General features: G+C 42.6%; 1 protein-coding gene across 1 annotated transcript in view; it reads left to right on the top strand.

Moving 5' to 3' along the window:
* traf2a (Tnf receptor-associated factor 2a) overlaps positions 1-25,342 on the top strand; it is a 152,935-nt gene extending 127,593 nt beyond the window's left edge. The window contains exons 8-11 of the mRNA XM_050050347.1: positions 5,932-6,109; positions 6,245-6,393; positions 18,704-18,922; positions 19,034-25,342. Of these exons, the coding sequence (XP_049906304.1) occupies positions 5,932-6,109; positions 6,245-6,393; positions 18,704-18,922 (546 nt within the window). The 3' untranslated portion in view covers positions 19,034-25,342. The remainder of the gene's footprint in view (positions 1-5,931; positions 6,110-6,244; positions 6,394-18,703; positions 18,923-19,033) is intronic.
* The last annotated feature ends 1,347 nt before the right edge of the window (positions 25,343-26,689 follow it).

Raw genomic sequence — 26,689 nt, 5'->3', positions numbered from 1 at the left:
AACCTNACACAATGAGACAGAAAGAGAGAGAGAGAGAGACAGAGACAGAGACTGAGAGAGATGCAGGACAGATGGTCATGACAGTAGCTTACAACAACATTAATGAAAGTAATAATATTATAATTATAGTTCTGGCTACTGTGGTACAATATGTTGAAAGTATATATTAATATCTGATAGCAGCAGGAGGCATCTGGCAGGACCACGGCAGCAGCACAACCACACACTATCCAGGCACCGCTGCAATACGAGTTAACCTGAGAGACAGTGGAGCACAAAGGCTCCGGAGAAGAAGCCGAGTTAGTGACATCCAGAATGGCTGAGTTAGCAAGATACAGTAATAGGACACGAGAGAGAGAGAGAGTATATGAAGTAAATAAGAAAATCCAGGTAGAGGGCAGAGTATCTGCACATAAATACACCACCACACACTGAGAATGGGTCATTAGTCATAATTGAGAGGGATTACTGCTTTATGAGTCTTTAACGTGGGCCTCATTCACTAATATGTGCATCAAAATATTTTTACTCTGTGCATAAAATAAACTGCACGCAAAATCAGATTCATGATACGTGCACACTGGTGGATTTAGTTCTTACCACAATATTTATGTTAGTAAATCAGAATCATTCTAAACTGACAGGCCCGTGCCCTATATCTGCAATTGACCCTTTGCTAAGTCCCGCCCCTGGATGTGGACTGGCCAATCATAATGTAGCATCGGGCCTGCTCAGACCAGGGTCCGACAACAATACACCCGTGCTCCATTGACTCTAATGCAATCATTTCAGATTTCCTTCATTTTCAGGCTGGTTTTGTGGATTTGGGATTAAATGTTGTGCCTTGTGTGTTTCTAAAATAAAATAACGCATAAATACAGTTTTAAGCTGTACAGTCAGATCAGATTATCTTAATGACGGGTTCTTTGAATAGGCACATTTCGCTGGTCACGTGGCTTGCATTAATGTGTTATTTTATCAGTCAACAGTCTCAGAAGCAGTTCTGCCAGATATTGGCAGAAACAGGGCAGGAGAGGAAGAGTCACAGGTGAGGCCCAGGCTTTTAAATTACAAGTAAATGTAGATATTACTATACTAGTATATGAACAAGTGGTGACTAGCATCATCAGTGTGTAGATCTATGTAATTCTATCTAAATACATCTATGTATTTCCACATATAGTTAGTTGATAGAGTGGCTAATTGTAGCCTTTACTGTTGTGTTTATCAAAAGAAACTGCTCCAGATGGAGAAGACAGCAACAGAGAGTAGCAGTGAGAGTGATGTCAGTGAACAGTGTCAACCACTCTATCCACTACTGTAACTACATGTGGAAAAACATGTATTTAGAATTACATAGATGTAGATCTACACACTGATGATGCTAGTTACCACTTGTTTATATACTAGTATAGCAATATCTACATTTACTTGTAACTTATAAGCCTGGGCCTCACCTGTGACTCTTCCTCTCCTGCTCTGTTTGTGGCAATACCTGTCAGGACTGCTTCTGAGACTGTTGACTCATAAAATAACACACTGGTGCATGGCATGTGACCAGTGAAACGTGCCTATTCAAAATTCCCATTTCAAACAGACGGTGATGAACCAACCAGTACCTCATCAGATCAACATTTGTCACAATACTAAATCTAAATACTAACTACTATCACCAAGTCATTATTATTCTAGCTCACCTGTGTCCCTGTCCCTGCCTCTCCACCTTCCTCTCCTCTGCCTGTGCTAGTGCCTGGCACCACTGCTTCTGTCACCTGCACATGGATCCATGTCATATGAGCAGTGAGACTTTGCCTATTCAAAGCTCTCAATTCAAGCACACATCAACATTGATGAACCATTGCTATACAATAAATCATCAGCCTAACATTTGTCACTATAGAGTGCTATATCTAGCCTAACTAACATATCACCAAGTCATTCTAGCTCAACTGTGATCCTGTCCCTGCCGCTCCACTTTCCTCTCCTCTGCCTGCACTGGTGCCTGGCACTGCTTCTGTCACCTGCATGTTGATACATGGCATATTAACAGTGAGGAAAAACATGTAGCCAGGCAATAGCTTGGTTAAGTAGGCTATTATTATTAGCCTATGATTATTGTTGATTCTATCAATTGAGAAAACATTTTCTTTAAAGCCGACTTACGCTTCTGAAATAGCTCCTTATGTCCACCTTTCTTCTTATGGCTGCTATTTTGGCTGCCATCTGGATGAAACATGCACACAGGCAATACTAGTTAGCTACTAGGCTGGCTAGGCTACTTCCATAACAACAAAACGGAGGAAACTTTGTAGCCCGAGTCCAACTCTGTTCTTATAACAACAATAGCAGTTAGCTAGCTAGATTAAAAAAAAAAAAAAAAAAAAATTGAATTTCCCCTCGGGGATTAATAAAGTATATAACATATAACAACAACATTATGCAGGGAAAGAGGGATCCAAGGACGTCCACCTCTTGACGTTGGATCAAGTGGGCTACTGATGGCTGGACGGCTACATTGAGCAAAATAAACTAGCTAGCACTAGCTAAACTGGTGGCTAATTAATGACGAGCATAATTAAAATGTTCTGAGTATATCTGAGGTGATGATAGGATTTTATTAAGATATAGAGATAGGATAAGTAGTTGGTTTGATGAATATATATAATATAAAATTTAGTATAGTGATGTAATGAGCGAAGATTGATAACTTACGCTAACTACTGTAGCAGCTCAGCTTTGCCTGCCTCTGACGAAAAGTGCGCACTGCACAGAGCTCGAGCTCCCAAAGTGGAGGACATCTCAGTCAATGAAAACGTAGTTTTTCATTCAAGGGTGGGGCTTTGTGCTAAACTTGCTTGGATTGGATCGGGAATCCTGTCACAAGCATTTTAGCGGTATATGAGGCGCGACTAGTGGTTAACTGTTTGTGTACCAAATTATTGGTGGGGACATTTCAGCACTCGCTGGGTATTGGTGTGGACACGACCCCACCGTCCCCACTAAAAATTACGCCAGTGGTTAGCAAGCTAGCTCATGAAGATATAGCCTACTGAATGCATACACATGCTGCTTTTGCTTGTTAATGATTATAACAGGGAAAAAAGACTGACCCTGCTGTACAAGAACCAGTGAAGGGAAGCAGGGAAACTTTGCTGATATTCAGCCAGCTGTGTGTCATCGCATTGTGCGCAGATGAATGTTGTTTGACTTCCCCCGGAGATCCCTGCTTGTCCAGCGGCGGAGGTCCGGGTGCTGGCAGCGGCACGGGGGCAAAGCCAAACACTTATCTGTTCGCACTGTGATGCCACACAGCTGGTTCAATATTGGCAAAGTTTCCCTTTATATTCTTCGTCTTCTGTGGCGATCAGCAGTGATGTGGTGGTTCACTTTTACGCTGTGATCTGTAGCCTATAGTTCGGCTTTAGCTTCTAACTATCTTTGTCTTTTTAACCTGTTGTTGCTGCTGAGTCAGTTTGACATCCTGGATATATCCTTCAAACACAGACTGTAGACCCCTCTGTCTGCTTCTCTCTGGAATCACTGTTTCAGTTTTTCAAAAATATGATAATATTTCTACAGGGAGTGCAGTTACTTACAGTGTGGGCTCCACGCTTACTCCGACAGCTTGTTGGACCATCGCAAAGGGTCAATTGGCATGCTGTCATGCCCCCATTTCTCTATTCACCTTATTTTTCACGGAAACATGGAGGCAAAACAGAATGCAGCCAGCTTCCGTTTTTTTGTGCGACACTTCCGGTCCAGCACTCTTGACCACTGTGTAAATGGGAATCGCCTTGTTTACCTTGTTGAGTTTAGCTATATATATAGGTATATATATATATATATATATATATATATATATATATATATATATCACATTTTTCACGTCACTATATCACCATTTAGACTAATCTGATGTTTGTAAAGTCTATAAACACAATGATCGAAAAACCGTTACTATTTCTGTGCACGTTTTGTTTGTAATTAATAACATGTTTATCGTAGATTAGCTGGGCTAACCGTTAGCTGTTAGCCGTTAGCCGTTAGCGGTGTCTGTAACTCAATAACTCAATAAACGGACCGTGAAAAAAATATTTTTTCCAGCAGATGTTTTAGTTACAACATGATTGAGCTAACTGGAGTAGTTTCATGTCGTATCCATGATTGAGCTAACTGGAGTAGTTTCATGTCGTATCCGACAACGGGAGGCTTCCTGATGTTAGCTTTGCTGCTGGTGTTAGCTGTCCCTGTCAGCTGCAGCCACTGATGCTTTCTAGATATCCTGATTTCCCAAAACTGAATAAATACCACAAATAGCAACACAAAACTGCTGTGCTAGCTCAATCATATTGTAACAGCTGGATGGTTGATGCGTACATGCTGATTCGGGTGCTATCAGAGCCCATCCACGCATCACTATGGCTTAATAATCAACTCAGTCAATAAAAACAACCCGTCCTGTGTTATGAGTGTATGTCGCTGACAGAAAGAAAGAAAGAAAGAAAGAAAAGGAAAAAAAGATAGAAAAGCAGCGTACACCTCACATATTTATTTCTCACAGTTGCGCACACGTTTGGCCGGCATGCAGAAGCACCGTCTGTGTGTCTGTGTGTCGAGGGTGCGAGCCGCAGCTTCAGCTGCTCAGGTAGAGAGGCTTAGCCCGGTGTGTTTTTTCGCTGATTCGGTTCTGCAGGTTCTCTGCTGGTACACTGGAGACGGGGATCAAGCAGTTTGTCTCACTCGGGATAGATTGTGCTTTTTTGGTTCATAGTTTTTGATTGACGTGCGATTTATTCGCGTTTAGAGGGAATAAATTTCCGTTATAACGGAAACGTGGGCACAGTTATCTATATAAAATACACAGACTAACTAACTAACTAACTGATTGCCTAACATAAACAACTGAAAACTGAAAAAAATTAGCTTGCACCGTTAGCTCCGGTAAGATAAAGCAAGAGGGAAAGCGGCTGACCGGAAGTCATGCACAAAAAAACGGAAGTTGATCACTATTTACTTCCGTGTTTGAAAATAAGGTGGATATAAGGAAATCAGTTTGCCCAGAGGTGTTTCATGGAGAGAGTTGTTTCTATGCACATATTAGGCCCTGACACACCAGTGTTGGACCATCAGCAAGTGTCTGTATATGTCTTGGCAGTCAGAAACAGCTGATAAGACGTTTGTCACTCTCTTCAAACATGTAGGTCTCTGCTGCGCTCTCTCCTAAAGGCACAATATCTTCTAGCAAGATTAGATATGGCATCTTAACAGCTGCTTGGAGGTAGATCACAATTTTTTATATACCTTGTTGATAATAATAATAATAATAATGATAATAATATTAATAATGATGATGATGATGATGATGATAACAACAACAACAGACCTAATAATAATTTCATGGCTCTAAAAATTGGTGGGAGTAGACATCATCAGCCGACAGGCAGATTCAATAAAAACAATGAAAACCAAACCTGTAACATGTCAATATAGACATTCACATACGACTAGGACTGTGAGACTCTGTTTTTAGAGAGGGATATTTAAATTATGGGAATAACTGATGAGGTTGAAAGGCTGAGGATGAAAGTGCCTGCATTAGTAAATTAATGGTTTTAAATATTGTTGTCTATTAAAGCCTTTTGTAAAAAATGCCATTTTAATATGCTCTGCATGTAGTTAAAAGGTGTGTGTTTACATTTTCTAAAACAGCCGAGCCTTCATCCTTTGTGTACATGGACTGAGGCAGTTTGTACATTTACAGTACATTTGGTAGCAGAGTACGCAAAAATTCTGGTTAGAAAATGATACAGGATTTCTACTAAAATGGTTGTACGCAAGTACAGATTTGTGCATACGCACTGTTTGTGAATGAGGCCCAATGTTTTTTAGGAAAATCATGCACAGTCTTATTCATGTGTAACTGTGCTGCAGGTTCGTCAGCTTGAGAGGACGGTGAGTCTGAGGGACCTGTCTATTGTGGAGATGGAGGGTAAAATCAGGGAGATGTCTGCAGCCACATATGACGGCATCTTTGTCTGGAAGATCTCAGATTTCACCAAGAAGAGGCAGGATGCTGTGGCCGGCCGAGCCCCTGCGATGTTCTCTCCTGGTAACGGCTTCATATGATGACACCCATCTGAGTTATAATCCAGACAATGATGAGGCATCTGTCTGATTAAGGATTTCCACTTCTTGCAGTGAATAAAAGGCATCATCACACTTTGTGGTGCATTATGTTTTCCAGCTTTTTATACCAGTAAGTACGGCTACAAGATGTGCCTGCGAATCTATCTGAATGGTGACGGGACAGGCCGCGGCACCCACCTGTCTCTGTTCTTTGTGGTGATGAGAGGACACAGTGACGCACTCCTCAAATGGCCTTTTAATCAGAAGGTAATGCTCATTTTAATCAGGGATCTTCACCCTGCACACAGTACAGTAGCAATTATTTCAGTATTTTTAACAATACAAGCTACCAAGCAGTCTATGAAGTCATTAAAACAAGCTCCACCTTTATTAAAGAGATGAACACATTAATGCATCAGTAATTATAATAATATATATAATAGATATTATTCTGCAAAATTAGTACTTTTGGTACTTGATGTACATTCTGATGCAGGTACTTACACAGTTTTAAATACTTGACTTTACTTGTAACCAGTGATGCCGTTACTCTAATCTGATTACTTTTTTCAGTAACGAGTAATCTAACACGTCAATATCTCCAAACCAGTAATCAGATTTAAATTATTTATCCACATGACTGTGCGTTACTATTGCATTACTATGCCACCTCATAACATAGACAGAATGCAGATTTATTTCAACCTCACAATTATACCACGGTCTTTACCTTGAATGATGCCATCATCTCCCTATCCTCGAGACCTATATATCAACAATGTCATGTGACTGACCTTAGGAGGCTTGGCTCGCCCATAAAAGGACCCCGGTGAGCATGCCTCCTCCTCTTTGCTTCACTCGCCTCATCCGAGACCTGCAGGTAAGTGTGTTTGGGACTCCACTTTTAACAATCCATCAATTTTGTGCAGGTGCCTTGTGTCCCTGAGGATTGCATGTGGATTTCCCGTTTTCTTGTCGTTTGTATGACATTGTGAGGCAGAGAGTTACATTGCATGCGTTAACCTCTCCTCTTTGTTTCAGGTAACCTAATTTGTTGCACCTGGTGGTAACTAATTACTCTAGCTGCATTTTCAGGTAAGCGCTGTTGTCTTGCGGTGTTTTCAAGCCAGGAATTAAGTTTAAAAAAATCAGTTTTTGCCGCAGTGACAGAGCTGTTCATTCATTTGTTGCTTTTTGAGCTGCATTTGTGTTTCCCCATTAACTCACTGTTGACAGGGTTTGGGCAGGCATTTCTCAGTCCCAGCACTCCCAGGGATTTGTCTCTGTGCCTGTGGCGGGGGACTATTTGCAGATGCTCAGGAAGGCATGGAATGCCCCCAGTGGGGTGCCCCAGTTTGCTCAGGAGACTGGTTTAGGGGATATGCCTCCTGTAGAGCGGGAAATGGTGGCTTGACATCTCTGGGTCCAGAGTGTGTGACTGCGAATCCATGCTGTCCAGTAAAAGAGTGCGACAAGACTGACCGACTGCTGTGTCGGTCATATAATGCAGCCACAGGAGCAGCCCACTCGAGAAATGCTCTCGCTATTTTATTGGCAGCTCTTAGGAGGACTGCCAATCCTGATGACCAGGACACCATGAGCCTGATTGATGCTGCTCTTGTCACCCATTCTCAGCTTACAAGGGACATTGGTGCATCTATGTCTGCTGCCATGATGTCACGGAGGCAGATTTGGTTAGCGCAGACATCTCTGTGTCACGGAGGCAGATTTGGTTAGCGCAGACATCTCTGCCTGAAAATATTAGGAAGGAGCTGACCAATATGCCGATTGCGCCAGCACATGTGTTTCACCCTGACTCCCAGGGTGCACTGGATAAAGCTGAACAATCTCGGCGTACAAGGGATTCTGTTCGGCGCATATTCAGCAGGGCTGCAGCTGCCAGGTGGAAACCTAGGGGCTCCCAGCCTGCCCCGCAGTCATCCTGGACTCGCCAGGAGCCATGGGCTTATGGCAGGAGACAGGAGTCGGGGTTCTCGGCCTCTGGTGGTTCCAGGCAACCTTCGCAGCGCCGGCAAGGGTCCCAGCCTCACTCCTCAGCTAGGGATGTGCCCCACAGGAAGCGCCCCCCCCCAAAGGTCCAGGACCTCAGGGGGGTGTCGCCTAGAAATGTGTGGGGGTCAGCCACCGAAACTTGTTCCCAGCTATGCCTGGAAAGCTGGGAAGAAACAGTGTCAGACCCATGGGTACTGACTATTGTATCAAAGGGGTACAGAATTCAGTTTCTGCGGCTTTTTACGGGTTTCGCATGACCGTTGTCAGGGACCCGACCCAGGCACAGGTGTTGGAAGAGGAAATCTTGGTTCACCTCAGTGGATCTGAAGGACACCTACTTCCACATACCCATCTATCCAGATCACAGACCCTTTCTTCATTTTGCCTTCCAAGGCCAAGCTTATCAGTTCAGGGTCCTGCCATTTGGCCTTTCCCTCTCACCTTAGGTGTTTACCAGGGTGGTGGGGGCTGCCTTGCCTCCTCTCCAGTTGTCGGAGATCAAGATCCTTCCCTATTTGGACAATTGGGTGATTTCCCTCTCACCTTGGGTGTTTACCAGGGTGGTGGGGGCTGCCTTGTCTCCTCTCCAGTTGTCGGGGATCAAGATCCTTCCCTACTTGGACGATTGGCTGATTTATGCTCCATCCCGCAGCCAAATCATAGAAGACACACAGAGTGATCTCACATATGCAGTCCTTGGGGTTTCAAGGTAAATGTGAAGAAAAGCAACCTTGAACCGCGGCAGCAGGCAGTTTTTGTGGGTCTTTGTCTGAACTCCCTCACAATGATGGCATCCCTCACCCCTCAGAGGGTGATGAAAATTCTGGCCCTCCTGGATTGGCTCTGTCTTGGCAGGAGGCTAGCATTGGTTCATTTTCAGAGGCTGCTGGGGATGATTTCGGCCGCGGTGGCTGTTGTTCCTTTGGGCCTCCTCAGGGCTCGGCCACTGCAGAGGTGGCTGAATGCCTTCAAACTCCACCCAAAGTTGCACAGGCAGGTGAAACTTCGGGTGACACGTACATGTCTCCAGGCGTTACGCCCGTGGAGGAACAGGGGGCTTCTGCTCCAGGGGGTTCCCCTTGGGACCATGCCATCAAGGAGATCAGTGGTGACCACAGATGCTTCGCTCACAGGTTGGGGGGCAGTCTGGGAAGGCAGGATGGTGCACGGGCTGTGGATGCCACCCTGGGGTGGTGAACACATCAACGTTCTGGAATTGAAGGCGGTACACCTTGCATTGAAGGCTCTCCTCCTCCCTCCTGTCCAGGACTGGTCCTCCCCCGGGAGAGTGGAGGCTCCACCCGGAGGTGGTAGCCCTCCTAGGGACCCGATACAGCAGACTGACCTCTTTGCATCGGCGGAGACAACCCACTGCAGGATGTGGTTCTCCCTGGAAGGTCAGGGAGTTCCCCTGGGTTTGGATGCACTGTCTCAAGAATGGCCGGAAGGGTTGTTTTCCGCTTTTCCGCCGTTCCCTCTGATCCCTCTGTTAATCAACCAGGTTGCCCTGGGCCACTACGGGGTGCTGTTGATAGCCTCCAAGTGGCCCAGGAGGCATTTGTTCCCAGTACTCCTTAGCCTGGTTCACGGTCAGCTGTAGGCCCTGCCAGTCAGGATGGACCTTCTCTCCCAGGTGGGGGGTCAGATATGGCATCCCAAACCGGAGGTTCTGCAGCTTTGGGCTTGGCCCCTTCTCAGTCACTCCCTCAGGGGTTAGATAAGGCTATCCTGAGAACCCTAGGCAATGCCCGGGCTCCCTCCACTCGTGCTAACTATGACCAGAAGTGGAAGGTATTCTCTGCATGGTGTTGCAACAACCAGGTGGATCCACTCACTTGTCCAATTGAGCTGGTTCTTCGCTTTGTGCAGTCCCTTTTGGACTCAGAGAGGGCTCCCAGCACGATTAAGGTGTACACCGCTGCTATTTCCTTCTTCCATGAGGCTGACTGGGGCACTACAGTAGGGAGACACCTTTTGGTCTCTCGGTTCCTTAGAGGGGCGTACCAGGTGTGACCAAGTAGGGCCCCCAGGGCTCCATCGTGGGATCTCCCTGTGGTGCTACGGTCCCTAATGCAGGCCCCTTATGAGCCCATGGAACAGTCTAGTCTTAAGTTTTTGTCCCATAAGACGGCTTTTCTCTTACCTGTGTGTTAGGCCAAGAGAGTGAGTGAACTGTATGCTCTGTCTGTGAGTGAGTCTTGTTTGAGATGGAAGGCTGTGACTCGGGTGTGTCTTTATGGCCTAACCCCTCATTTTTGCCTAAAGTGGTGAACCCTCAAACAGTGAATCAAGTGATTGAGATCAGCGCATTTCAACCCAGTCAGGCTCTGCTACAGGAGGGCGCTGGCCTGCTTTCTTTGTGCCCGGTGAGGGCACTGAGGGCTTATGTTTGCAGCGCTCACACTCTCAGCTGTTTGTCTGTTTTGGTGGCAAGAAAGTGGGCCACCCTGTATCTAAACAGTGCTTGTCCCACTGGATTGTCGAAACTATTGTTGAGGCCTATTCTGGTCAAGATATCCCCGTCCCGGGCCATGTGGTAGCTCATTCCACCAGAAGTGTTGCCACTTCCTGGGCTGCTTTGAAGGGGGTTCCTCTTTCAGAAATCTGTGCAGCTGCAACATGGAGTACTTCCTGTACCTTTTCCAGGTTCTGCAGAGTCAACGTGGCATCCCCTGCTCCACTGGGTTTGGCCGTGTTACTCTCAGCTGGTGGGCGAGGTTGTGAGGTGGTGGAGTCCTCTGTTCTTTGCGACACCGCTGGTAGTATTCATCCAAAGTAAAGACCATGGCGACGGTCTGAGTGAGGTCGAAATAGATCGTAAGTTATGCCTATAACTATGGCTCTATGAGACCTAACGATGACCATCACCATCTCTTGTCACTCAGAACGGGCTGAGGCATTCCAGCAAGAGGAGGAGGTGTGCTCACTGGGGTGGTTTTATGGGCGGTGAGCCAAGCCTCCTAAGGTCAGTCACATGACATTGTTGATATATAGGTCTCGAGGATAGGGAGATGAGGGCATCATTCAAGGTAAAGACCGTGGTATAATTATTTGCTGTTTTCTTCTGTCTCCGGGAGTGACGTCACGTGTGTGACTGCGACAGCTCACACATGCATCGTGAGAACGAGCCTGTCGGTAGCGACAGAGCTCACGTTGAACACAAAACCCCAAACCAAACTTAAACAACCAGAGCAATGGAGCAAGATGAGAGGTACGCGTTTTCCAGCTGGAAATACAGCCATTATTTTGACTTTGTTTCAATTAAGGACAACAAGAATATTAATGTTCATTGTACACTCTGTGCTGGCAACAAAATGCTATCCTGCTTCAAAAACACAACGTCCAATTTGAAGAAACATTTGGAATCGCAGCACAGCACAGTCAAGCTCATAGAGAAAGTACCTCAGAGAGCTGCGAGCAAAGCCTCGGCCTCGACTTCTGCAGGAGATCACCCACTCACCAAACAACAAAAGCTGGACTTTAGTGCTGCTAAACCACAGCCAGTGAGTGGGGGAGAGTTGAAGAAGTTGGTCGGGTGGTATGTTGTAGAGGAAATGCTGCCGCTGAACACTGTTGACTCGCCCTCTTTCCGTGCCATAATAAACAAGGTCCCAACTACAAATGCCTCACAGAACATATTTTTCTTCCTACTTGGACAAGGAATATGGGGAGATGGAGAAAAATCTGAAGGCCGCGCTGAACAAGGTCGACTTTGTGTCAACTACGGTGGACATTTGGATTGCTAACAACAGAAGCTGTATGGGACATACCGTCCACTGGATCAATAGATCCACATTAGAGCGCAACAAGGCCGCATTAGCATGTAGGAGAATTTGCAGTAGGCACACATATGATGTTATTGGTGCAGAAATCGAAAACATTCACTCTTCATATGGACTAATAAACAAAGTAGTAGCAACAGTGACTGATAATGGATCAAACTTTCAAGGCTTTTAAAGTCTATCAGCCTATCACAGAGTCCGATGATGAGACGGAGGAGGAAGAGTCCACTCCCACGGATGTTGTCACTTTTGTAGATCTGTCTGAAATCCTCTCAGCTGAGAATAAAAGTCTCTCCCCCACACTACAGGTGTGCTTCACATACCATTAACATCATTTCCACAAGTGATGAGGAGAAATACCTTACTTCCAATGCAGAGAGCAAGGTTGTGTATAGGAGCAGCGCAGTGAAATGTACAGCTCTTTGGACCAAAGCAAGTCGATCTACCCTTGCTTCAGAAACAGTGGAGGAAGTCAACAAAAGAAAGCTCCCGGTACCGACATCCACAAGGTGGAATTCCTTTTATGGTGCTGTAAATAGAATCACAGAAATCTCCATAAATGACCTGAATACTTTGTGCACCAAGCTGGGAGTCAAGAGCTTCAAAGACAAAGAGTACCAGTTCCTGCATGAGTACTGCACCGCCATGAAGCCTCTGACTGTAGCAATGGACATCCTACAAGTCCGACCGTCCTTATGAGACTTTACTACCCACACTTGAAGTTCTCATGCAGAAGACCTTGGCTGTGAAAGACACCCTCTCCAAAATGACTACAGGTCTTCCAGATGCCATAGTGCAGGTATGTTCCATCTTTAAGCTAATTAAATTTTTTTGTATTGCACTAATCATGAACATGGAACAGAGTCACTCCATACTGCAGTATGTAGGTTGTCAGTAGCACAAAATAAAGACCACAGCTAGCCCACTGCGCTGTGGTAAAAATAATAGTTGTCAAAAATATTCATTATTACTGCAAAAGAAGATTAAAACAAATAAAGAGTCAGTAAATAACCGAAAAAATTAAATCCATAATATTAATCCCACACGAGGCATGGTTTGCAAATAATTGTATGACAAAATAAATAGTAGGCCTTATAGGCTACAACTAGATAATAAGAAACATATCAAATTATATTTTTCAGGCTATCCAGACTCGTTTTGCTGGTGTGCTGGACAACAAAGATGCCCTTCTCGCAGCTGTCAGTGTCCAAAATTCAAACTCCAGTGGTTGAGAGATGAAGGTAGGAGGGAGCAAGTAAAGGAGCTTTTGACATCAGAGTGTCGCACAACTGCCTCTGCACCAGCAGCACCACAGAGCCCTGCCAGTGTGCCCACCATGTCTGCCAGCCAAGGTGACATGGACTTTTTTGCTTTTGAGACAGAGCCAGAAGAGACCTACTCGGCAGAAAAGGAAGTCATGGACTACTTGAGGTCAGGGCATGAGCTTCATATTTTGGATCAGTTTTCAAACATAAATAACACTTTCTTGAAGTATAACACTCCAACCCCGTCCAGCACTCCTGTGGAGTGGCTTTTTAGTCTGGTCTGCTCACGCCTAGATGGAACAGACTTACTGACAAGAGGGTTGAGAAGCTTCTGTTAATGAGATACAACCACTGGTTTACTTGCCCCTCTCCACTGTTTCACTCAGAACACTAGGACAATATCTGAATATGTTGAGGGCAGGTAGATTAGGCCTAAACAAAGTTTACAGATTAAAGAGCAAAAGGAAAGTCGGGTGAGATTTTGTTCATTGTTACAGTTACTGTTAAATAGGCTTTGTAGGTAAAAAAAAAAAGAAAAAAAAAAAGACAGGCTTTATTTTATGTATTTATTTTTTTAAAAAGAAGTGTTTATGATAAGTGAGGTCAAGAAAGACTGGCTTTATTTTATTTATTTATTTTAGAAAAATAAGTGTTTATGTTAAGTGAGGTCAAGAAAGACTGGCTTTATTTTATTGCATGTTTTATAAAAACATTAACAACCTTAAACATGTGTTACAAATGCTTTTCAAATAAAGTGAGTATAAGCAAAACCGGTTGTCATTTTTATGTTGAGGCGGCAGTGCCAGCAGCCAAAAGTAACTAATTACGTAACTAGTAATCTAACTTAGTTACTTATAAAATCAAGTAAATTACAGTAACTAGATTACTTTTTAAATGAGTAATCAGTAGCCTAATCATAAATCAGATTACTTTTTCACAGTAACTGTGGCAACACTGCTTGTAACAGAGTATGTCTACCCTGTGGTGTTGGTGCTTTTGCTTAAAAGAATTCTTTGACTGTAAAATGACCATTTGTATATGTGTTACCCTGAACCTTGAACCTACCTCAGTGTTCAACATAACATTTTTTCCCCACTGGTCCCCCAGGCCAGTACTTCAGAGTTTCACTGGAGAGAAAAAAAAATGTCTATAAAACTCCATTTAATTTAATTTCATTTCATTTAACTCCATTATACCTCACCATAGCGCGTGATGGTATACAGCAGTCCTCACAGAAACTGATGTATGATGTCACAGCCTCTGTGTACTCATCCAGACTATTGGTGGTGGACATGAAAACACCCCAGTCAGTAGTGTCCAAACACGCCTGGAGATCCTCTACAGCATCACTGCTCCACTTCTTAGATGACCTCACAACAGGTTTACAGAGCTTTAACTTCTGCCTGTATGAGTGAATCAGGTGGACGGTGGCGTGGTCAGAGTGGCCCAGTACATAGGCGTGATAGGCGTTGTTGACAGTTGTGTAACAGTGATCCAGGATATTTTTCTCTCTGGTCAGACATTTTATAAACTGTTTGTATTTGGGGAGTTCATGGGTGAGGTTACCTTTGTTAAAGTCGCCAAGGACAATAACTAAGGAGTCTGGGTAAGTCTGCTCCACACAGTATCTGGTCGGTGAGCGTGCGTTGTAGCCTACCTACTGCACGTTGGCCGGCGGTGGGATGTTAAACACCCACCAGAATGAATGAAGCAAACTCACGGGGGGAGTAAAAAGGTTTGCAGTTGATGAAAAAAGATTCCAGATCAGGAGAGCAGTGCTGCTGGATCACTGTCACGTCATTACACCAGCCACTGTAAGTATAAAAACAGATACCTCCACCTTTGGTTTTGCCGGAGAGTTCCGTGTTACGATCCGCTCTGAAGAGTTGGAAGCCTGCCAGCTGCAGCGCAGACTCCGGTATCGATCCACACAGCTATGTCTCCGTGAAGCACAAAACTGCAGCTGTAGAAAAGTCTCCGTTTTTCACCATCAGTAGCGGAAGTTCATCCAGTTTGTTGGTCAGCGAACGCACGTTGGAGAGAAATATACCTGGCAGCGGTGTGCGGTGTCCACATTGGTGGAGACACACAAGCGCAATGGCACGTTTCCCCCTCCTCCGGCGTTTCACTGCACAGGCAAAGGTGAGGGCACCTTTGGCCAAAAAGCCCAATAAATCCACTGAAGGCTCAAGAAAAGTGGGGAAAAAATCCGCTGGAGTTGTTCCCCTGACAGCCTGATATATATTAGCCTACTGAGGTAATGTTAGCTTCTTGGACATGCTTAGCATAGAACATCTCACTGAGCTCTGACCTGTCGCGCGCGGCGTAGTTAAAAAAACAAACACACAAAAAAACCTTATAGTGTCACTGGCCTGAGTGGGCCTGTGACTGGTCAGTCAACTTGACCGACATACTTTTTGATTGGCCCTGGGCCATAGGGCCATTGCTTATGTCGAACACTGCTACCTTGAATTTGCAAAGAAAGCTTAGTTTTTTCCCATGCCTCCACACTAAACAGAGCAACCAAAAATGTTGAACATTCTTCATGATTTAAAGTAAACGAGGAACACGTTTAACATCAGCAAAACTAAACTAAGCACAAAAAGTAAGGAAATTTGTGTTTGGTAGATTATTTCTTTGTTGTAACAATGCTTCTTGGCAATTAAAAAGCCTGTTTATTACCCTTTTAAATGGTACCACATTTGTAAGGAACATGAATTTGTGGGTTGAGCAGCAGAGCTGAGTATATGGGTTGCGCCCATGAAAAAATTGCCAAATCTTTTCTGCCAATGCCAAACATCTTTTTTTTTGCTGTTGCTATTGACTCTTGTTTTGAGCTTCTGGTACTCCCAGGTGCTGACAATCAGGTGTCAATCAGGCACCTGATTGTCAGCACCTGTGAACATTGGCCCTGCTACAGTGGTCAGTTGGTGTCTGCTCCAAGAATTGGCATGCCACATTTGACTGGTCTGGATAGGGCCCCTGCAATAGGGCAACTTCAAGCTGGTGTTCCACAAAACCAAGTTGCGGCATTATTTGGAGTGAGCCCTAGTAAACTAAAAGGCCAAGTTCCATATAACGGGGGATGTCAGAGACAGGCCACGGAGTGGGCGTCCCAAGAAGACAGCACCCCACGAAGACTGTTTCCTCATCCTGTCAGCACTTAGGAACTGTAGGCAGTCTTCTACAGATTTGCAAGCAAGGTTTGCAGGATGATGTGGCTGACGGCTCTCTGCCCAGACAATCCGGAACCGACTGCACGCAGCCAATCTCCGATCTCATAGGAGGCCTGCCACGACTGCCCTTCACGTCAGGCCTGTTTGCTCTGGTGTTGGCAACCAGGGGCGCTGCCAGGGATTTTGGGCCCCATGAAAACAATTTTTACTGGGCTCCTCACACAGCTGGCTGGGAGGCTGTCGAAAATTTTTGATGCTATTTTACATAAAACTATGCATTTTGATGGTATTTTTGACTATCATTCCCATATTTGTGAAAAAAGAACAATCTCTTCCTCCACTTCCACATTCCTCCCTGACAAACTTGAAGAGGATCCTGGACCTGGCTCTGTAGAGTGTACGTGACATACATAAATTATATAGTATTTCCTATAATGTAGCTTAACTATTGTAATAGCATCATAGTCACCGTTTCAGGTGGCCTCCCACCATTTTGTTTTACTTAAAGGTGCTTTCAGTGATTTGACCAAAAATAACAAAAGAAAATGCGATTTTCACTAACAATCCCCCACTGCTCACTGTCTCCCTCTTGTAGGTCTAATTTATCTCCAAAACTGGGGACTCACAGGTGGTGGCATTGGATTTGAGGTGAAAAAATACATATATGAGGCTATATGGTCGTTAATCTATTTTTCTTCTTATTTCCAGAATATGTAAACATTTCTCTGATTGGATTGAGAGCAGTCTGCTGCACACACCACAAATTTTCTCCTCTGTTCCTACTGCAATTCTTCTATTTCAGTGATAGCTGAATTTTAACAAAACAAAAAAGTTTTACATATATTTATTAGACGGCTCTATTAAATGCTGCATTCTGATTGGTCAGTCGCGGCATTCTGCGGTCTGATATTACTGTGTAATGACCGCTGCTAGTAGCAACGGTCATTACACACAGTTGCTATGTAGCCCGGCATTGCTATAGGGACGCTGCCCTGACAACAGTTACTTTTTTTTATCGGGCTAAAGTAGCCGTTACCGCTTACAAAATGTATAATTAATCAATATTCTGTCTATTCAACTGATAATTAGCCGTGTAATAACAACTCCCTTCAGGGAGTTGTTGTTATTACAACAGGGGAGTATAGTATATACTCCGCTGCGCGTCGGGGTTCTATTCCCCTGTCGGGAGTTATTTTCCCAGTATTCACCGGCTCATTATACATTATCCCTTACATACAGTATATATACATATATATATATATATATATATATATACATATACATATGCTTTATAAATCATTAAAATTGTTCAGAACAATTTTTATTTCATTTATTTTAATTAATCTTTTCCATAATAAGAGATTCATCTTTTATATCTTTTGTGTATATTGTTTTTTGTTCTTATCTGACATTTGAGTCTGTAATAAAGTTTATCATTATTATAAATTCAACACACAGCTGCTCACCTCCTTCCTCATGTGGGGGTACTGGTTCAGGGGCAGGTGGAATTGGGGGCTGACAGACAGCTGCTGCTGCTGTTGCTGCTGCTGCTGCACTTGATGTATCTGTTTGGAACGAGGCATCATTTTGACAGAGGGGAGGTCAACTGATTGAATATGAGCAGCTTGCTAAACATTTGACTGTATTGATTATTTAAGTAAAACAACAGTGAAATGTAAAAATCCAGAGTTTTCTTCAGAAATATGAGCTAACGTGGGTAGAAAAGTGAGCTAGCTTATAGACCATGGACAACGTTAATATTCCATAACTTTCCACCACATGAACCACTAACAAACCCACCTTGCTTTTTGAAATACTGGGTGACATACCGTCGACCCTTTGCTTCTTTCTCCTCTCTTAGCTTCCTTTCTTTCCGTTTTTGGCTACCTGATTTTTTAGCCATATTGCAGTCTCCGCCTCCTTACCCGCTGTCTGTGACAAATTACCGGCGCACTGCAGCTGATCCAGTCGGACTGAACCATGGTTTTAATGTTTTGGCTGATCTGTATATGTATATATGTATATATATATATACACACATATATATTGCCAGTTGCTAATTTGGCTGCATTTAGCTGTAGTTTGAAATAATTTTGAAAACCAAAAGTACCATGAGGGTTTCTTCTGATGTTATTTTTATACTTTGCTTCACATTTTGTGGGGTTATTGCACCAATATTTTCACTTATTTAATTTACTCTTTCTATGATCCATTATTAATTTTTAATCCGCTGTTAATAGAGCTTGATGACACCTGATAGTATCATCAAGCTGTAGACTATAAGTTCTTAGTAGGTCTGTCAGAGCAGATGTAAGGCTACAGTGTTAACATCTGTACCCAGGTCACCCTAATGCTGCTCGACCAGAACAACAGGGAGCACATCATTGATGCCTTCAGGCCCGACATCTCCTCCTCGTCCTTCCAGAGGCCTGTCAGTGATATGAACATCGCCAGTGGTTGCCCACTCTTCTGTCCACTCTCCAAGCTGGACTCTAAGAACTCCTACATACGAGATGACACCATCTTCATCAAGGCCATTGTAGACCTCACTGGGCTCTAGGTAAAGGATGAGGGCATAAATCCAAACTTGCCTTTTGTTGCTACTAACCTGTTTGAATCAACAGGCTTTTGTATCACCAGTAACCTGCATTTGTCTTTGGGGTCTCTCTAGTTCCTTTGGTTTTGATACGGATTGTTGGTACCAGCATGCAAGACCAGAACAGGAAGGTAACCAATTTTTTGGCCACTGGCCACAGTGGCTGGTGGTCTTTATAAATCTTCATAAACCACTGTAACTAGTTTACCTATCAAACCTAGTTTTTATTGGACAAAAAACTGAGTATCTACCAAAGTGACTGGGATAGTGATCATAGTATATATGTTAGTATTTGGCTGGTCACAGGTGTTAATTTCCCACCCTGCAAATGGTATTTGAACTGATAGATGCATTCTAAGACTTGTCTAGAAAATAATGCTTGTGAAGTAGACAACTGAGGGCCTGTGTCCACACAGCGTTTTTTCTTTTTCTTTTTTTTTCTCAGTGCCAAGGTCTTTTTTAAATTGTTCCCAATGAGGAGAGGGTGTAAGTGGCTGCATGCTGGCGCCTAGAGAAAAAGTGTTGTGCTCAGCATCTTTTTCAGAGCGCTTTGCTTTTTTTGTGCGGCTGCTCCAGTTGCCTCTAGATAAAAATCTCTTAACTTTACAGAAATGCATGGGTGATGTCACTGCTGCACTTGTAGCTAGGCTACTGTCACAGCAAAGACAGAAAAGCCCATTTGTGGGAGCAGATCGAGAAGTTGACACTGAATGTTGCTGGTGAGTGTTGTGCATTTATCACGTACCTTTGTAAGCTTGTTTTTAACTGTGTAATCAACCCCCTGTTAATGTAGTGTTGCATTAGCTACCTAGCTAACGTTAATGTCAGGATATTGTTGCCATAGAAACAAATCCACCCAAGTGTGTCACTAATAAAAAAGTGCTCTCAGCGCTGGGATGAAACACTCTCCAGTGACCTGCCACCAATTTTCTGCATAAGAAAAAAAACGCTGTGTGGACAAAGGCCCTGAGATGACATTGTCCCAAATCTCCCATAATGATCCTATTGTGACTTGTACCATGGATGAGGCTCCCCATGTTCAGTTTGTCACCTGAGTTTTACAGGAATTTTATGTCCATTCACATTCAAACTGTTTCCTGCATCAAGTAAATGAGGTCTTCTAGTGACAAAAACAGTTCTTATGCTAGCTGCTGTCTTAAGCTCCAAAATCATTGATAACTAACTAGTAGCTAGCATAACTACCATAACTTTGATTATTAATTAGAGCTGCATTAATCAACAAGCTAGAAATGCAAATGTTTGACATATGGCCTTGAGAAGTTGATTTGGCTAACATGTTAGTAAACTTACTCCATTACACATTCAGCAGACAGAGTAACATTAAGCCTTAATAGGAGTCATGTCTATGGCAACCTGATGAATGTAAGTCCAACATTCTCTCTTTTAAGCTCTGTTTTTGGTCTAAACCAACTCTTGACGAAAAAAGAATCTGTCTCTTTAGCTGCCATATGTTTCACTATGTTCACCAGCTAGTCTCTAATTGGACCAGTCTGAAGTTTACAGTGGGGAAAAGCTGCAGGATACTGCTGATAACAAGCCTGATGAGAGTGCTGAACCAAACCAGTCAAATCTAAATAGTGAAAAGACACTAAACAGTGCATAGAGCTGAGGGGATATTGGGTTATAATTCTGTGTGGACATGTCACTGTGAGTGACCCCTTTCATACTACATAGTCATTTGGCTTACTGATTATACAAAAATATTGATAGTGCAGCTGTTGAACTATAGAGTACTTGTGATGCAAACAGTATTTTTGTTATCTGATTTTCACCTGGGTTTTTGTATTGTATTTTTGTATTGTTAAAGTCTGAAATTTCAATCGCCAATAAATTTCCAGATTTTGTTTTAAAATGAAAAACTGAAAAAAATGGGCCTTGGATCAGTGACACTGCTGCTATGTAGATGAAAAGCCTACAAACACAGGGATAGATCAAGCGGGTCTAGGTGCTTGTGTTCACTGTTGGCGTTTAATGCTTGTCAATTGGTTAACCTAATATTTGTTTGAATTTTTAATTTACAATCTGGGGCCTATTGCACAAAACTAGGATAAGGGATTAAGCCGGGATATCTTGGTTATTCTGGCTCAATTTATCCGTGATCTGGTTGCACAAAAGCGGGATAGTGGACAGCGGGATATGTTATGACATAAGTTACCATGGAGATTTATTCTGTGGAGCTAGCCTGCTCCAGACCAGGCTAAATTCCAGGAACTATTTAATCTCATCCCTTATCTCAGTCAGCAGTCACCACAAACGGAAACCAATAGTTATTCCACTGCCCACTGCACATTGTTATCACATTCAACCAGACCCACTGTCATTATTTAAACATTTGTGATCATTAATTGCAATCATTTTAGATAAATGATGATTTTAGATGATTTTGCAATCATTAGATAATTTACAGTTTTCCATAGACTATATATAAAATACACATCCCATATAAATATAAATACACATCAAAGAGTAACATGATGTTCCTTTATTGAATAAGGATAAATCAAAGCAAGTAAACCATCAGCTCCTTTCAAAACTGAAGTCACACAGTGACTCTACAAGATAGAAAGCACGGAATCAAAGCATATTATACACCACAAGAATAAATACACATTCAGAGGTCTGTATATGATACACCCCGCGTGTCTGCACACTGAAATAAATGCAGGACACATCCATACACAACAAATGAACAGACAAATGAATGGATGCAGTAGCCTCCCTGCAAGCTTATATACACACAATATACAGCACAAACAACATAAATTTAAATTGAATAAAAAAAAAACACAAATTCCTCTGCCAATGCAGGCCATATTTAACTGAAATTCACAGCATGCGTCTCTGCCACTGCAGGACATATTTAACTGAAATTCACAGCATGCGTCTCTGCCACTGCAGGACATATTTAACTTAAATTTAAAGCATGCATGTTAACTAAAATAATTTAACACATATTGGTCCCTGACCAGGCAACCACTGTCGTCATCAGGGAAGATGGCAGGATTGTCCCAGTCTATGTGTGATGGGGGCCCTCTCCTTCCTCAGGCAGGCCACGTTGTGGAGGACAGCACAGGCCACAGTGATGTCACATGCCCTCAAAGGGCTGACCCTTAAGTGGTGAAGACAGTGAAAGCGTGCCTTCAGGAGGCCAAAGGTCATTTCGATCCTGGCCCTTGTCCTGGCATGGGCATGATTATAGGCCTGCTGTGCTTCCTGAGGGTCTGTGTATGGTGTGAGGAGAAAAGGCTGGGAGGCATACCCCCTGTCCCCCAGCAACACACCAGAGAATTCATCTGTCAATATAAAATCTCATCATCACAACCTCATAAATAGAGTGACATTCTTGACACAGCCATGATATGTGTTGGTGTTGGTGGCTCCAACAGTGTGACAGTGCTGTCAGATAGTCCAAATGGATTCGATATGAATGTGGTTATGTCCCATGTAGAGATGGAAGAATGTACCTTGTATGAAGCGGGTGGCATCTTGGGAGGGACATATGTTTGTGTCTGTCCCCCCAGAGATCCCCTCCAACACAGGCCTGCCTTTGTTTTGTGCCAAGGCTATGTCCTCTGCTGGGGTGAGGTCAGCTGATGGTGACCCACCATCAGTGCCTTGCTTGTGGGTTTGTTTTTTTTGACTGCTAAAACAGTACAGACAATGTGTGAGCAGGCACCTTCTGGGTACAATGTACGCTTGTGCATTGTTAAGTATTAGTCAGGGCACTTACCATTCTGCAGGATGTTCTTGTATTTAATCTTGACTTGCTGCCATGTCCGTTTTGGCCCAGTCATGTTTAATCTATACAAACACACACAAATATATATATATATATATATATATATTCTTATGATCAATCAGCATACACACGCACGCACGCACGCACGCACGCACACACACACACACACACACACTCTTACACACACTTGCATACATATAATGAAACAGCAGAAGAGCATGGAGAATGAGGAGCAAACATAAGATAAGACAAGATAAGATAAGAGGAACTTTATTTATCCCAAAGGGAAATTCAATTAAGTCAGTGAGCTCATCTATTTATCAAAGAGTTATACAGTCTGATGGAGTTACATTTACACAATTTCACTCACATCTGCAGTCAATTTCACTTACAATTTCAACTGATTCATAATCAGAGTACAACTACGTTTTCGGAGATGTTATTTAACTATTTGGATTGTAATTGTGATGGTTTCAGCGGAGCAGTGAGTGTGTATTTGTGCTCTACTTACGCATTCAGGCGATTTGATCCTTTACCTCTTTGTAAGCCTCCATGAGGATTTCTGCCTCTGACGGGGAAAAGTACGCCGCTCTTGTTGCCATGGTGAATCGGTGAATCTGTGATCGATGGCGGGGTCTATTTGAGGAAGCCACGTGCGCGCACTGATCCAGGATTGGTTTCACCTGGCTTGATGAATCCGTGACTGCTCATCCTGGCTTGGTCTTTGTGCAACCAATTAAGCCTGGACACTCTTGTTTTGGATTCGTTGAACCCAGCTCAGTCATTTATCCTGGATGTCTGAATCCTACTTTTGTGCAACGGGCCCCTGGAGTTCCAACAACAGATTGATGCTTGTGTAGCCTTCAGAGTATCGCTCTCCTTTGCACATAGTTTGTAGTGCATTTGGACTCTTTTACTGTTTCTTAACATCTATGCCTCCAACTCTCAAGTCCTGCGTACAATAGTTATTATTTGTGGTGGTGAACATTGGCTGAATTCCATGAATTCTGTGTGTGTGTGTGTGTGTGTGTGTGTGCACTGTGCACTGTGCCATTCCTTTGCTGTTAGCTGCAGTATTAGTTTGCATGTTGGATCTGTGGAAGATGCACCTTAGCTTGCAACACTTTCTCGGCTGTTTGTCCAGGACAGCAATGGTAGTCAAGCTGATTTTCCCAAATGGAAATATGACATATTTTATTGAAAATAAAACCTGTATTTGCATACACAGTCTGATAGATCCAATAAAAATCTTTGGCTTTTTTTCCAGTACTTGTTGTCTACATATTTACTTAGGTTGTAATCAGTTTCATTGTAGCAATTTATTATATTTAATAACTTGAATATACAAATATTGAAAAGGTCAAAATTGAATATTAAATATATCTAAGCAATGATTTTGTACATATCCAATGGGAGGTATATGAAAATATGTTCACTGCTGTGTCTTCACAAAGGATTCATTCCTTTCTTTTTACAGTTTGTGGTGTTACTCTCCAGACTTATTTGTAAAGGTCAAAGTGCAAATATTTTTGTGCTCCTTTAGTAAGATCATGGGGCTATAAAATGGTAGTGTGGGTTGGTTGAGATTTTGATTCAAGACCTGGGGCCAAATTCACAAAGCTCCCTAGTGCTAAGAGTTGCTCCTAGTGATGAAATTCTAAGAAAAAGACTAGTTCCTTGTAGAGATAAAAGTTATTCACAAAGCATCTTAGACCTTAAGTTGGCTCCTAAGGTGAAAAAATGTTAGGAGTAGAAAGGAGGACTTTTAAGAAACTTAAGAGTTTCTTATGCAGAGGAGAAAATGGTGGAAACACAAAGAGGTAGGAGAAATAGTCTCTAAACACAGAATGACAGTGAATAAATTAAATGCTACAGATGAGATTGTGCAGGGAGAATATTTGTGGACGATCTAATTAGGGATATGCAAACATTTCCCACCCAACAAAAAAACGCTATAACGCCAGAAATAAAATTATCACAACACTAATGTACTTTTAAAACTGGAAAAATGCAACAGTGCAGCAGCGATGACTTTTGTCTGTTTCAACCTTCCCTTAGCAGTGACCACACTGACAATAACAACACTTACAGTCTCATATTGTGATGCAGTTCATTTCATTTCCACTGGGTATCCACACAGGCTCACAAAGCGGCATGTCTGTGACAACCAATGACATCTGTTAAAAGAATATGTCATACCTAGCAACGGGGTCATCACACAACCCTACTAAAGTAAAAGTTTCTGTCCCTTCCTTGCTCAGAGTTGCTCTGAGAACTTTACTAAATCACTCCTAAGCTAATCCCCCCTACAAAAAGGTTTTAAGCGAAGATCGGAGTGCTCTGAGAGTATTCTCAGAAAGTTTGTGAAAGCCTGTAACTTCAAAACACTGCAAAAGATCTATCAACTGTAAGCCATGAGTTACTCCTCACAAGAACATTTGTTACACTTTTTGTCACTTTTTTGTGACATGCACTGAATCATGGCATGAATGGTAGATGTGTTTCTCTCTGTGATCACAACCAGTCATTTCATTTGTAAATATATCTATAAGTTCATCACCAAATCAAATCAAATCAAATCAAATCAAATCAACTTTATTTATATGGCACTTTTCATACAGCAGTAACACAAAGTGCCTCACAGAGGTTAAAAACAACAAAGATCCAAAACAGAAAACNATCACTAAAGAGACACCATACTGCATATCAGCCTCTCCATTTTAATAGAAGTGCATAGTCCACACAGCTGTGTGTGGATATTGAACGTGAAATATTACTAAATGCACAAAGGAATGTTCAACCCTTTGTGGAGACACTGAGGTATATTTCCATATGGGTGCAGCCTTTGGCTGTGCTTAGACACACAGACATGTGGAGGCCTCAGCATGGAGGCAGAGCTGAGGTATTAAAAGAGGAAATTATTGCTAATATTGTAAATTTTCCTATTTTAAGCTTTCCTTACAGCTTTGAACTGACCTACTTTTTACAGAGAAAGTGCCTGGACCCTTTTTTGTGTTCCACGAGACAGTTAGTTATGGATGTGCTTTCCTGTGAGTTTAAACCTACCAAAATGTGAAATATCTGATTTGTGCAGTGTGTTTTTAATTTGTATTTTACATTTTTTATTGTTGCCCTTTATAACAAACCCCACCCCACCCCCTAAACCCCTTTATGTATTTAAATCTATGTGACTAAGAATGTTTCCCTCTGTATACATAAACTAGTGAATGTTGTTCATTGCTGTTATATTTAGTGAGGTCAGAATATCATTCACATCAAGCTTTTGGCATCTTCATCCAAACACATGTTTTTAAACCTCTCAACAAATACTGAAAGCTCTCTGTGCATGAGATGTTTCAGTAGGAAATAATCCATATACCTAACACAGATTCATGTTGTAGACCAGCATTTAAATTTATTTTATTTTATTATCAATATATACAGCATATGTGTGTCTGATATACTTTTGGTACAAACTTCAAAGGTGATATTGAGTTTGATGAAGTGTGTGCTGCTGTGAAAAAATTTAAACATCTGAATAATATATAGATCGTATTTATTGTAGAAAAAAGTTCTACTGTATGTTGAGACAGTTTAAAGGCATGTTTTGGTTGGTTTGTGAAAAGATGCGTCAGTATGCTGCAGCTTTTGTTCCTAGCTCTTAGCAGTAACGGTCAACATTTGCTTTCATGTTATTACATAAACATGTGTCCTCCTTTCTTCCCTCTTTGGAATATGTTGTTATTGTTGCATAGTATGTCGACATTTTGCATGTATGACTGTGGCCTCAAATAAACTAGCTGCTATGTTTGTTGGGCCCTATGTGCTGCTTTGTGCTCATAGACGCAACCCAGCAGCACTGTATGGATGTTTATCTTTGCTTTATTGTCAGATGTGTAACTGGATTTGGGATGGGACTTATTTATCATTCATAACTGCTGAACACAACAAAAGGGCTTCACATTTTATTC

This window comes from Epinephelus moara, chromosome 8 (genome assembly GCF_006386435.1).
Source record: "Epinephelus moara isolate mb chromosome 8, YSFRI_EMoa_1.0, whole genome shotgun sequence".
Taxonomy (NCBI): domain Eukaryota; kingdom Metazoa; phylum Chordata; class Actinopteri; order Perciformes; family Serranidae; genus Epinephelus; species Epinephelus moara.
The sequence above is the reverse complement of the archived record's forward strand: the minus strand, read 5'-3'. Positions and strand labels throughout refer to the sequence as shown.